The 13,603-nt window shown below is 38.2% G+C and overlaps 1 protein-coding gene across 19 annotated transcripts in view; it reads right to left on the bottom strand.

Annotated features, from left to right (window-relative positions):
• Positions 1-13,100, bottom strand: part of LOC140193954 (doublecortin domain-containing protein 2) — a 167,912-nt gene extending 154,812 nt beyond the window's left edge. For 3 of the 19 annotated variants that reach the window (XM_072251176.1, XM_072251180.1, XM_072251183.1), the window contains exons 1-4: positions 11,689-11,935; positions 6,010-6,124; positions 2,702-2,991; positions 829-877 (exon numbers count right to left, since the gene is read on the bottom strand). In XM_072251176.1, the coding sequence (XP_072107277.1) occupies positions 829-877; positions 2,702-2,988 (336 nt within the window). In that variant the 5' untranslated portion in view covers positions 2,989-2,991; positions 6,010-6,124; positions 11,689-11,935. Of the gene's footprint in view, positions 1-828; positions 878-2,701; positions 3,245-6,009; positions 6,125-8,352; positions 8,439-9,197; positions 9,608-10,562; positions 10,582-11,332; positions 11,410-11,458; positions 11,602-11,688; positions 11,938-12,004; positions 12,109-13,076 lie in introns of those variants that run through there. The other 16 variants (XM_072251179.1, XM_072251182.1, XM_072251168.1 and 13 more) reach the window with 15 other exon arrangements.
• Between the last annotated feature and the right edge of the window lie 503 nt (positions 13,101-13,603).

Below are 13,603 nucleotides of genomic sequence, written 5' to 3'. Positions count from 1 at the left end.
ATGAAGCTCACAGAGTAAATAGTATACATGTCAATAATATTACTGTACCTTTCAAATAAGATGTTAATGGATCACAGATATCAAGTTGAACCAGTGAGATTCTAGCTCCAGGTCAGATCGTCTCATACCAGCTTTAACATAATGCAGTGGGTTTCCATCCACACTGCCAAATACAGTTTCCTACATTGTGGGAGCTACAGCAGCTTGTTTCATGCCATATCAGCACTGTTAATCCTGACAGCATGCTGTTAATGGAAAGTTTGCAACTACTGTAGAGCTGTGGATGCAGTTCATCACATTGCCGACACCATCTTCCCCTCCCTAGACTTTATCTACACTTCTTGCCACCTCGGTAAAGCAGTCAACATAATCAAAGACCCCAGACATTCTCTCTTCTTCCCTCCCCACCCCCCAAATCAGATAGAGGATACAAAACTCAGAAAGCATGTTTCAAAGTACATGTTACAAATAAAGCTAGAGCTAATCTTAAAAAAGCACATACCACCATGTTCAAAGAAGCGTTTATCCTGTTGTTATAAGATAACGGAACAGTTGCCTAGTACAAGATAGATTCTTAAACTCACTATCTACCTCATTGTGGTCTTACACCTTAATGTCTACCTACACTTCACTTTCTTTGTAAGTGTAACACTTTATTCTGCATTCAGTCATTTTTTCCCTTACCTGGGTAATGAAATGGTCTGAATGGATGACATGAAAAGCCTAGTTTGTCACTGTACCTCAGGTCGTATTAAAATAATTTACTGAAAATAGAACCAAAGGAAAATAATTCTACAACAAATAAGCATCACACACAGAGAAACTCACCATTTCATTTATCTTTTTCTGTGGCTTCTTTGTTGTAATTTGTAAATAACTGAAGAAAAATAAGAAAAGATTTTAAGCCTAGCAAATTAAATTCATTGTCACTATTTCATACTTACTTAAGTTTTTTGCCCCCTATATCATGCTCATTAACATATATAATTCATAATACATTTTCATAGAAGTTCACTCAACTCAAAATGTCCAGTGCATTTCTGTCAAACAAAAATAAGCAGAATATTTCTCTTGAATCTTCTTTCATACCCATTATTTATTACAGTAAAGAAAAATCTCAACATTGTCTTCTCTCCTTCCAAAGGGAAATAGATCATTAGTTGTATGGAGTAACACTTCAACACGAATTGTAAAAATTGTGATACTGATTGTCATAACCATGAATTGTCATAATGATGAAACAAAGCAATATTTTGATGGATTAGTCAAACAAATTTAATAGATTTAATAAGATGTAAATATGGAACTAACCCAAAATCAACCACACCAGCTTAAAAGATCAAGCACAAATTACAACCCTTGTAAAATACATTGCACTTTATATTGTTCCAGACTTGGCATACTGGTGCAAGTCCGGCATTCACCCAATCATAATAGTTACCACAATGAGCTTTTGCAAGCTGCAGCTGTTTGTGGAAGTTAAGCTTTTAAATACTAAAGTGTGTTCAATTTCCAAAAAGCTGACTAATATGTGCTAATAAAACATGGAAATAAACCTGTAATTTTTAAAAATTCTTTACTGATTGAAAATGTAACATTTTAGTGATAAGTCTATTCAAGATGTGCTGATAGCACTACACGTATTCAAACTCTTAAACATACCAATAGGTGACAATATTTGAACAATATTAAACGATATTTAAATCAAAAACGCTGTACAATGGTACTTGTTGATTGAATATATTAGGTTCTGTAAACAGCAGTTTATCTTCAGCAGCAAGTTGAATAAAAAGGCATTTTAGAAAATTTGCAGAATTTGAGTGCAATTTCCATTTTGATCATCAGTGTTGAACCCCATCAGAACTGTACTCCATCATTAGTGACAGAAGTACAAGGTGAGAAGAATGAGCACAATTAATTTTATATAGACTTTTTCCCCCACAAGTGTTGAACTTCAAAAGTACCAATTTGACTTCTCAATTAGTCTCAAAGATTTCTGCATCAATGTCCTTTCGGGTGTAATTCTGTTTAGCATTTTTCATTTGTATGTTAATTGGAAAGAAAAGGAAGATGCCAATGTCATTGATATTTTACTCTGTCTCATTTCTATTATTTTAGGTCAGAGATAGGCTTCAATTTTCTTCAGTTTTCTGTGAGTTCTCATCACAGAAGATTGTTTAAAACCAAAATTTCCATAATTAACAAGGGAAAATAATTTCAGCTTATGTTGCAATAAGATTAATATCAAAATGGTGTTCATAAATAGCTAATACCTAAAATCATAATCAGATACTAAACACAAATTGCAAACTGAATGTTATGCAAAAAAATGTGTGTGCTAGATAAAAGTGAATTTTAAATTACATTTGATGCTAATGGAATATAATGGACTGTAAATGGTCTTAATACCCTATTAAATCTATTTGCATATCCACTACTGCTTTGAATTGGGTTCGCTATTTACCCTATCTGATTCAGAAAGGCCTTTTTTACTCTGCAAATCTGTGCACAGGGGTATTAGATTGGAATTGTTCACTGTGTACACCCTTCATGCTCTCATCAATTCTTGGAAAATTAGATTGTCTGCCCTCACACACATGTAATAAAGAAACAGGTCAACCATCTTATCGACAACTATCAAACTTATAATATTGGACCCAAAAAACAGGCTACACAAGAGTAACAGTGGTATAATACTCACTCCAGGGTTTTAAACTTCTCCACTCCTGCAGCCACATAGCTGCCGCCATTTTCTAGTTCATCCAGATCAAAGACTCTGTGACCCTCCTTGGGAGTGTAGATGTTCCTGACTGCCCCAAAGGGTGCATTAATACCCTTGGTGACCTGATTAAGGAAAGTGTCAAAGGTGGAGACTTGTTTGTTGATGAGAAACCTTCTGCCAGTGAAGAATGGATCCCCATTTCGGTAAACCATCACACTCTTAGCTGCCGGTGGCTGTGGAGGAGCTCCTCTTGATGCTGTGGCCATGGCCTTTAATGATAACAACAATCATAATAATGATGATAGAAATGTCTGCAGTCACTTTCATTCACAGTCAACGAGTTTTGCATGGACCTTCAAGATAAAGTCTTCTCCGTAAGGTTCCACAGTCAAATTGTATGAAACATGGAGCCAGTCAGCTTGTGTGTCTGCTACCTTAGTTTTGGCCTCACTACAGTAACTTAAGGAAGCAGTACCTGAACCATAAAATTACCTTTTCTGACTTGGGAGGAAAAATTGTGACCTTGAAATAAAGCAAAACAAAACACCTTAGGTTAAATACCAGGTCTTATTAGGTTAATGTTTGTACATCAGATAACAGTTCAAACTAATGCACGTCTTATTATAATGTTATTAAGCATAAAGTAATAATGAGCAAGCAAGACAACATCTTGAAATGCTAATGAATATTACCTACACATGCTCCACACATTTTAGGCAGTTGTTTTCACAATTATGCAACAGTAATATAGTTGTCATTTAAATAGGGTATGCAATATAAACAGGGTAGAACATCCCAAGGAAATGGCCTAGGTGAAGGAGCCTGAGGGATGTCTGTAAATTGACATTGAGATGGTAATGCACAACACCTTGAGTGGAGTTCTAGATTGTGGGGCTTAGGTTTAAATGGTCAGTCACTAATGGTGTGGGCAGGCAAGAGGAAACTACAGAAGTTGAGAGCTAAAGGAGCAGAGGGCTCACACTAAATCATGGTACTAGTAGAGAATATGGAGACAGAATCAAGGGAGTCACTGGAATTCAGCAAGAATCAAAGCAACTGGTGAGCAGAGCTTTGAACAGGATCAGGTGCATACTTTGTAAAAACTGTTCTTCATGTAATCACAGAGCTAAAACGGCCAGCATAATTTACAGAAGTGGAAGATGAAATAATCAAGTTAAGGCAAAATCTGAAAATAGCACATTTTGGCTGCAGAGTGGTGCTCTTTTTTGTAGTTCACGGGACCAGAATTCAATCCTGATGTCAGATGCCTACTATGTGGAGTTTGCACCTTCTCCCTGTGATCATGGGACTGCCGAGTGTTATGGTCTCCCACTGCATCCCTAAGATGTGCTGGTAGGCTAAATGCAACTGTAAATTACCCTCTAGAATAGATATGTAAAAACAAAAAAGAACATTGGGGGACAAGTGTGGAAAACAAGTAGAGGCAGAATGGGAATGACAGGATTGATCTGATGGCAGCCAGAAAGGGTTGAATGGCTTCCTCCTTTGCACACGATAAACAAATGTATTGAGAGTTATATAAAGCTTTTTTTCAGGTGTGAAATGACTTAATCGCCATCTACAACATAACATTAGCAGCTAAAGTCCTGGAAAATGAATAAATAAATTATTTCCTCTAAATGTATAAGGTAAACAATGAGCTGATAGAAAATTATATCTTAATTAACGGGGATAAAAGAGATTTAGGAAGTTACAATGCTAACCTCATGGAACACAGCTATTAGTTTGAAAATTACAGGTCAATATTATATAAATACACATTACAATGTATTTTATCCAGGTAAAATTCACCCCACCTCCCCCCGCTGCCCTGTTGGAGATTTCCTAATGATGCACTAATGTATTCATCAGTCTGATGAGTCAGGCTCCATATTAATATAATAATTTGTAACCAGTTTTAAATCTTGGGATGTAACAATTCTATATTGTTGTGATGAGCAACTTCTGATCTGATCTCTATAGCAGAATTGTTCCTTTATACTCTCCAGTGTACAATCTTTTCTTTGAATCCTTTTTTTCCTTTTGGATCATTATAAAATAGAGATGATATTTCCTGGCTTTCACTTATGGCCACTGGTCAGCTTTGTACCCAACCAAAAGGTGATGAAGTTCTGATGAAAATTTATCAACATGAAATGTACGGTCTCCATCAGAAACATCGACTCTATTCCTTTCCATAAATGCTACCTGACCTGCTAAGTTTCTCCAGCATATTTTTTTATTAGTCTCGATTTCCAGAATCAGCAGAATCTCGTGCTTACGTTAACTCTGTTTCTTTCTCCACAGATGCTGCCTTCCCTGCTGAGTGTTCCAGCATGTTTTTTTGTTTTATTTCTAATCCACCCCAATTTCTTCCCCTCACTTATCAATTCAAACAAGTTTTTTTTAATTTTCTGCCAATAATCTGGAAAACATGACCAACTTCTTTGAAAGTTATTTTTTTAGATCTAAAGTGATTTTTTGTTAGAATTGATGGTGAATGTTTACTTGCACTGGAATGGATAGCTGTAAGCTTTTACTGCTCCATTTAGTGTGAGAAGGACAGAGGGGTTAGTCCAGGTAGCAGCCTGAATTAACCAAATCTTACTGTGGAGTTGTTCATAATCTGCAACAACAATTGTCACTCTAAACTGGCTAAGCAGCTCAAAATGATTGAAAGCCGAAATTTGCAGCACCAAAGACGACAATCTGGCCCATTGTGTCTATGCTGGAAAAACATAAATACTAAATTAATCCCATATCTCTTGATCCTCAATCCTGCAGATTATGGGTCTTCAAGTGCGTACACATTACTTTACAAATGCACTCGAGGAAGTCTCCGCACCAGCATTTCAAGCAGCAAGTTTGAGACCTCCCCTCCCCCACCACCACTAACTGAGGCAGATTATTCCTCGTACCCTTTTGTCACTTAGTTTTTACCCAAGGCCCGTGATCACTGATCACTCTGCTAATGTAATGGGTCCTTTCTGTTTACTCAGACCAAACATCTCACTTCTCAATTATATCTTCTTTGGCAACACCATCATCTATTTGCCCCCTCTCCAAAGCTCATATTTTCTTCAATCCACAAGATGAATAATTGCAAAGATTCAGTCCACTACTACACGCAGCATACAATGCACTGTACCACAATAATATTGATCTGCAAACTTACAGTTGGAAACAAAAGTCAAATGCTAATCATTTGTCGATGTGAATGGACTGGTTGGATAGGTTTCTTCAAGTTAACTCCTGATGAGCAGGCAGAGAATCTCAGACAAGCCTACCTGAGTTTATTTCATACACCTCCGGGTAATGATTATAAGAACAGACTTGATGGTGTATCAAAAGCTGATGCTCTGTGTGACCTCAGCTAGGATGCATGATATGGAACATGGATACCTATAAGGAAAAAAAGTCATTATTGTTAAAAAATGAAATTAAAAGTAATTTTAAAGTTCTATGTCACTAATCATTCCAATATTTGTTTTACTGCACCTTGAATTCAATTAGTGTATGAAATGTTTCAAATATAGCTGGAGGAAATGTTATTAAGGATCATAATTTCAATTAAAGGTAAGTAATTATTTTTATCTTTTGATGACCAGCAGCCACTGTATGGAGTGAAATAAATTTTAAAGTCACTGGTATAAGGACACCTAGTTCAAACAAACACGGAATCACAAACTTATTCACAAGAAAGTAACATGCACAGCTGGAGGAACTTGATCTAAAAGGTTGACAATTCCTAATTCTGCTCCTATATCTTATGGTCATATGATCTAAGTGGTTCAGCGGAACTTGCTGACTGAAACTTCAGTGGAGTTTTTTTAAACTCAATGTAATTTCCTCTGTTTGTTGTGGTATATATCAATGGCTTACACTTAAATGCAGGTGATACAAAAATTAGCCATGTGACTGATAGCAAGGAATACAGGAAGATATCAATGGACCTTCCATCTTGAACATTAAGCCCGTCATCCATGCTATGTTATTTTCTTGCAACTATCATCAGGCAGGGGGTAGAGAATCCTGGAGTCACACATCAATAGGTTCAAGGGCAGCTATTTCCCTTCAGCCATTTGGTTCCTTAACCAGCCTGCAGAACACTAATCCCTGCCTCAGTATGTCAACACCATGACCACTTAGCATGACATTGGTCTTTGTTTCTGTTCTAATTGTGCGCTTGTTGTATAGTTTATTTTTTTCCTTGTGAATGTTGTATCTGATGCAGTATTTCAGTGATGCTACTGCAAGTTTTACGTTGCACTTGCGCATATGTGTACTTGTGCAAATAACAATAGACTTAATTTTGACTTTGGAGTGATCAGCAAACAAAATTGTTGCAGATTGCAATTGAATTCAGAAATGTCAAATGCAATGCAACTAGGAACAATAAACAAGGCAAGAAAATACATAAGTAGTGAGATACTGAGATCTGTTGAAGAACAGAGGGATATTGATTTGTCTGTGTGAACACAGATTTTCAAATGTAACAAGGCAAGTAGATGGAACAGTTGAGAAGATACAAGGCACATTTGGCTTTAATGGCTCAGCTACAAAACCTAAGAATGGGAAGTTATACCATAACTGTATAAAACACCTAGTGCAACATAGAATCATGGGATTTTAAAATCACACAGCACAGAACTGGGCTCCCTTGACCCACCTCATCCACCCAAACTGTGATGCCTATCTATGTTAATCCCTTTGACTACATTAGTCCTATGTTTCTCAACAACTTTCCTATTCAAGTAGTTGTCTAATCACCTTTCAAGCATTATTGCGTCTGCCTCCGTTACCTCCTCTGGCAGCTCATTCCAGGTAGGCACCAAGCTCTATGAAAAACTTCCAACTCAGATCTTCGTTAAATGTTTTGCTCACCCTAAACCTTTGGTCTCTAGTCTTAGACTCCACTATTCTGAGAAAAAGACAGACTTTGATCCTATCAATGTTTCCCAGAGTTTTTTAAACTTCTGTAAGATCCCTCTCAGTTTCCAATGTTGCAGTGAGAATAAACCCACCTGTCTTCTAACACTGTTTCATGCAAAATCTTTTGATAATATTAGCAATGTGAATAAGGAAAATTTACTCTGAACATCCCATGGCTTGTTCAGTTTATAGAAAGGTAAGATTGGCTGAGTTGGACTTGCGTTATTATGAACAGAAGAGGTTGAAAGGTTTAATTGATATAATTAATATAAGTATATTAAATAATGCGGTATTTACATAGGATGCTTAAGATCAATTATATTCGAGAGACAGGACATCAAATGTTGGGGGTAGGGTTTCATACAAATTTAAAGTAAAAGCAAAAACACAGGAGAATTTTCACTGAAAATTTTTGATGTTACATTTAGTCATTACCAGATAGCTTTATCACTAATAAATTATCTGCTCAGTCTTGCTTATTAACTCTGATGACCATGATATTTATGTTTATACAAAACTTCATGAATCCCATTATTGAATAAAACTATCCAATAGGTCAAAAAATCTAACTATCCAGCATACATGGAAATCTTGGAAAAATCAGCACAAATAAAAAGGACAATGTGTAGCATACAGCACCTTTGTAATAATCCAAGTGACTTTGTCTTAAAGGTCAGAATTTATTAGCCATTACTTACATCCAGTTTTTTGCAGAACTTAAATACACATCAACATTCTAAGCAAACTCATCACCAAAATCCAGACACTGAGAGTTAATACCTCTCTCTACAACTAGATCCTTGACTTTCTGACCCAACAGACTGCAACCAGTAAAAATAGTAGCAACACCGCCACCAGAATTATTCTAAACATTGGTACTCCACAATGTTGCATCATCAACCCCTTAGTCTACTTCCTATACACACGTGGCTGTGTGGCCAGCGACTGCTCTAACTCCATTTAGAAGTTTACAGATGATACCACTGTAGTGGGCAACATCTCAAAAAACAATGAGTTGATGGAGATAGAAAGCTTACTGATATGGTTTCATAACAACAATCTTTCCCTCAATGTCAACAAAACCAAACTACTGGTCATTACCTACAGAAAGGAGAGCAGTGCAAATGCTCCAGTCTACATCAATGATGTTCAGGTTGAGAGATGGCAAGAACTTCAAGTTCCTAGTCACAAATATCACCAACAGCCTGTCCTGGCCCAACCACAATGATGTTAGATTAGATTATGAGTACACGCAGTCCTCTTTTATTGTCATTTAGTAATGCATGCATTAAGAAATGATATAATGTTCCTCCAGTGTGATATCACAGAAACACAAGACAGCCCAAGACTGAAAAACTGACAAAACCACATAATTATAACATATAGTTACAACAGTGCAAGCAATACCATAATTTGATGAAGAACAGACCATGGGCACGGTAAAAAAGAAGTCTCAAAGTCTCTCGAAAGTCTCATCATCTCACGCAGACGGTAGAAGGATGGAAACTCTCCCTGCCATGAGTTTCCAGTGCCGCAAACTTACCGATGCAGCATCCTAGAAGCACCCGACCACAGTCCGACTCTGAATCCATCAGAAAACTTCATGCCTCCAACCAGCCCTCTGACACCGAGCACCACCTCTGCTGAGTGCTTCGACCCCGGTCCCAGCAACAGGCAAAGCCGTGGATTTGGGGCCTTACCCTCCGGAGATTCTCGATCGCACAAGTAGCAGTGGCAGCAAACCGGGCATTTCAGAAGTTTCTCCAGATGTTCCTCTGTGCTTCTCACGTCTGTCTCCATCAAATCAGAATTGTGCACAGCATCCTACCTACAAATACGACATCATTCACCGGAGAGGCCGCGCGCACTGCGTCACGCCACCATCTTACAGACAAGGTGGCTCACCAGTGCCTCTACTTCTTCAAGAGACTAAAGAAATTCAGCCTGTTCCCATCAACTCTTAACAATCTTTAATCGATGCACTTTTTAAAGCATTTTGTCTGAATGCAGAACAGCTTTGCATAGGAACTGCTTTGGAGATGAACACAATAATCTGCAGAGAATTGTGGACAGAGCTTAGCACATCACAGGAATGGACCTCCCCTCTATAAACTCTGCCTATCTTCTTGCAGCCTCATAAAGCAGCCAGCATGATCGGAGACCCCATCCACCCGAGACATTCTCTTTCCTCCCCTCGCCCATCAGGCAGTAGATACAAAAGTGTAATAGCACATACTACCAGGCTCAAGGACAGCTTCTATCCCATTGTTATCAGATTTTGAATGAACTTCTTTTACGATAAGATGGACTCCTGGCCTCCCCATCAACCTTGTTGTGATCTTGCTCTTATTGTTTACTTGCACTGCACATTTTCTGTAGCTGTTATGCTTTATTCTGCATTGTTATTGTTTTACCTTGTTCTACCTCAATGCACTGTGTAATGGTTTGATCAGTGTGAACAGCATGCAAGGAAAGCTGTTCACTATATCCAGGTGCAAGTGACAAAAATCAATCCATTCCAATACAGCCATTGAATGCAATTGACATTAACAGGTGAACAATAAAACTTTAAAAAGCAGAAACAACAGGCTAAATGTGCTCTGTGTGAATTATTACCACTGACCTCTACCCACTGAACGCCACATCCAAAAGATGTTGCAACACCAATAAATCTAACAGGCCATCTGTTTTACATATGAACAAATATCACTATCCTGCATGTTTTATTTCAGAACACGTCTATGTTTTATGTTAGAAACCCTAGCAGCACCGGTGAAAAGAGAAGTTTTCACAGGCATAGATGCTGCCTAGGCTGATAAGTCCTTGACTCCAAGCAGAGAAAGATCCCTTTATTCCATCTTGACCATTGCCTATAACAAGTACCCATACCAATCCTATTTACCAGCACCTGGTCCATAGTCTTCAAATTGGCGCCTCAAATCCTGGTCTAAAATGCTTCTTAAATACTGTGACAGCACCTGCTTCTGCTACTGTTTAAAATTTTTTGTTTTTATTTCAGATTTCTATCACGTGTTGTTTTAATCACAGGGATTTAAATACTTCCGCTCAGGATAGAAAAGATCCATTTGTAAATTTGAAATGATTGCAACCCGCCTTCTTCTATCAAATTATAGTTTACCCCTGTCTAAGTGTTGGAAGCATAGAATGAAGCGCGAGAGGCCGTTTTCCCGCCTCCTCGTGTGCTGGTTCTTTTGGGGTGGGGGGACCTGCAGAGCTATTACCACAATCTCCCTAATTGACCAAAAATCAAGCAATTGTATCCTTTTCGTGAAATTCTTATTGAAACACGCTCCAGAACCTGTTGCAACCACTTTATTTTGCTCTGGATAGCTACAGAGAAATAGCTCCACTGATTTATGACAGACATTTGAACTTTAAAAACATCGAACTGCCAATAATGTGGTTTATGTAACGACAGTGACAACACGGTGTTCAAAAATGATAGGTGATGTCCGTAAAGTGCACTGATTGTCAGGCACGGAGTATTATCTAATTTTTGCAGGTTCGCTGTTAGATCGGAGGATCATAAGGTTTCGTCCTCTCGTTCCGCTTCCTCTTCAAGAAACTTAAAATGTCCTCATATTCACTTTTGAGCACGAACGATACAGAAATACAGCAGTGTGATAGTTACTGGAAGTGGGACGTTCCAATACTTACGATAACCGTGGTAGGAATCATGGTCTGCGGTGAAATTAACTCGTACTTTACAAATAGTGAAGCGTCGGATCACACACAAATGTACAACGCCGTATCCCGGGGATAGCTCTAAATAGCCGTCCTTACCAGGTTTTTATTCCCAGCATAATGCGTGTTCGATTAGAAGACAGTAACTTCAGAGAGGTTAAACACGGGCGAACAGAACGGGGAGGGAGTGGGAAATCCAGGTTCATGGACACACGGTACAACCCTTCCAGTAGCCCAACAACGCGTGAGTGAGTCAGAGAGAGAGAGAGATGTACCAGAAGAGGTTGGGAAAAATAACCAAGGTAAAGTGTACTGTTTAGCTCACTTACTCTAACCATGTGAGTGAAGGGCTGTGGATACCCCGTGGTGTCGGTGCGTCGCTCCTCTCGCTCTCCTCAGACCTCACTCCCAGTTTATTGCGGGGGCTCAGTGCTGGCAGTCAGCAGCTGTCCCGGCCTCCATTCCTATTGATTAATTCCAATCAACACGAAATACTGGCCCTGGGCAAACAACACAAAGACGCTGACTTACTTTCCTTCCTTCCTTCCTTCTATTGGCTGCTTGAAAATGTTGCCAACAGCCAAGGGCGTAAAGTTTAACGAGAGCTCTCCCAATTCTACTTTAAACTATTGTTTTTGTTCTCACCTTCACATTCTTTCCAATATCACCCCTTAATTACTTTCTTTTTCCATCACCTGCTCTTTCAGTCCTGTTACCCCTCTCTCCCTTCCTCCCTGGTCCTGCTTTCTCCTTTTCTTGTATTTATTCTTACTCAAGGTCTCCCTGTTATTATTCTCATAACACTTGCACAACCCTTGCTTGCTGTCATATTCAAGGTAATTTGAAACTTTGCAGGAGTTAATTTAAGAGAAGGCTCATAGCTCTTAAAAGACATCAGTGGCCCTTCCCTACTCTGGCTTTTGCCACCTGGCAACACAAAGGCAGCAGGTGTACCTTTCATTCCCTCACTCCATCCTGATTTGGAGCTGAACTGTTGTTTTCTTACTGACTCTGGATCAGACTCCTAAAGGTTTATACCTAATAACAGTGTGTACACATTCACCAATAGGACTGCCTTAGCACAGAAGAAGACAATAGACTGCAACCATGGCACGAAATGTGTGACACCCTTGATGCAAGGGTTAACAAATAAAAATTCTTAGCCACTCTGCTTCTGAAACCATACCTTCCAGAAGTAGTCACTAATATTAGGAAACTTCATTATACATAAGATTCTGCCTTTAGTTAACTCCAAAGGTATGTTACTAATTTGTGCACTGTTGAAATTTTATCTCTGCTGGAGCAATTATGACTAAATCCCTGGAAAAGAAATACTAGTATAAGGTTGTATTCTTAACTTGCATGTTTTGAAGAAGAAAAACGTTTCTATGAAAACTGCATCTTTGACATGTGTGAGCTGCTTTAATTGTATCTGTCTTTTGAGAGCAGCGAGGCTAGTTTTAGCAACTCCTTAACCCGAAAGCATTCCATGGATTTGACTGCATGCCTTGTATGGGCATAATTAGCAAATCATTAATCTTGCTTTTTTAAAAATCTGATTTTGTGACAACATTCTGAAAATGAAACCAGGTTTCAAAAAAATGATTCTTATACAATTATAAATAATGAACTGTTGATTAACATCTGTACAGTTGGAGAACAGGCCAGTTTCACCACAAAAGCTCTTCACACTCAAAGCCTTTCGCATGAATCATACCTGCTTTAAATGCCCAGTCTGCTCCTGTTGCTGTTAATCTTTGAAGTAGTCCTCAAGGTTCCAATAGTTAAGCCAAATTCAGCATACTAACACATCAATTCACTCACAACAAGCTCTAAAATGCTTAGGAAAAGTTTTGGAGTGACACTGAGAAAGAAATATCATGCAACATATACAGTATATCTCCTGTACATCATTGGACGCTGTTGCTTAGAAACACATAAACAGTCTCAAGTTTTATGACAGAGCCTAAATATGGTATGATGACAGGTAAGATACAATTTAAAATATTAATAAGTGATTTCAGAATCAGAATCAGGTTTAATATCACCGGCATGTGTTGTGAAATTTCATGTCTTTGCGGCAGCAGTACAATGCAATAGATTATAATAGAAAAAAGTCAATTTCAGTAAGTGTATATATAACTATATATATTAAATTATTGATTTAAATAAGTAGTGCAAAAATTTAAAAAAAATAAAAAGTAGTGAGGTAGTGTTCAATGTCCATTCAGAAATCAGATGGCA

The sequence above is a fragment of the Mobula birostris genome, chromosome 2 (genome assembly GCF_030028105.1).
Source record: "Mobula birostris isolate sMobBir1 chromosome 2, sMobBir1.hap1, whole genome shotgun sequence".
Taxonomy (NCBI): Eukaryota; Metazoa; Chordata; class Chondrichthyes; order Myliobatiformes; family Myliobatidae; genus Mobula; species Mobula birostris.
The sequence above is the reverse complement of the archived record's forward strand: the minus strand, read 5'-3'. Positions and strand labels throughout refer to the sequence as shown.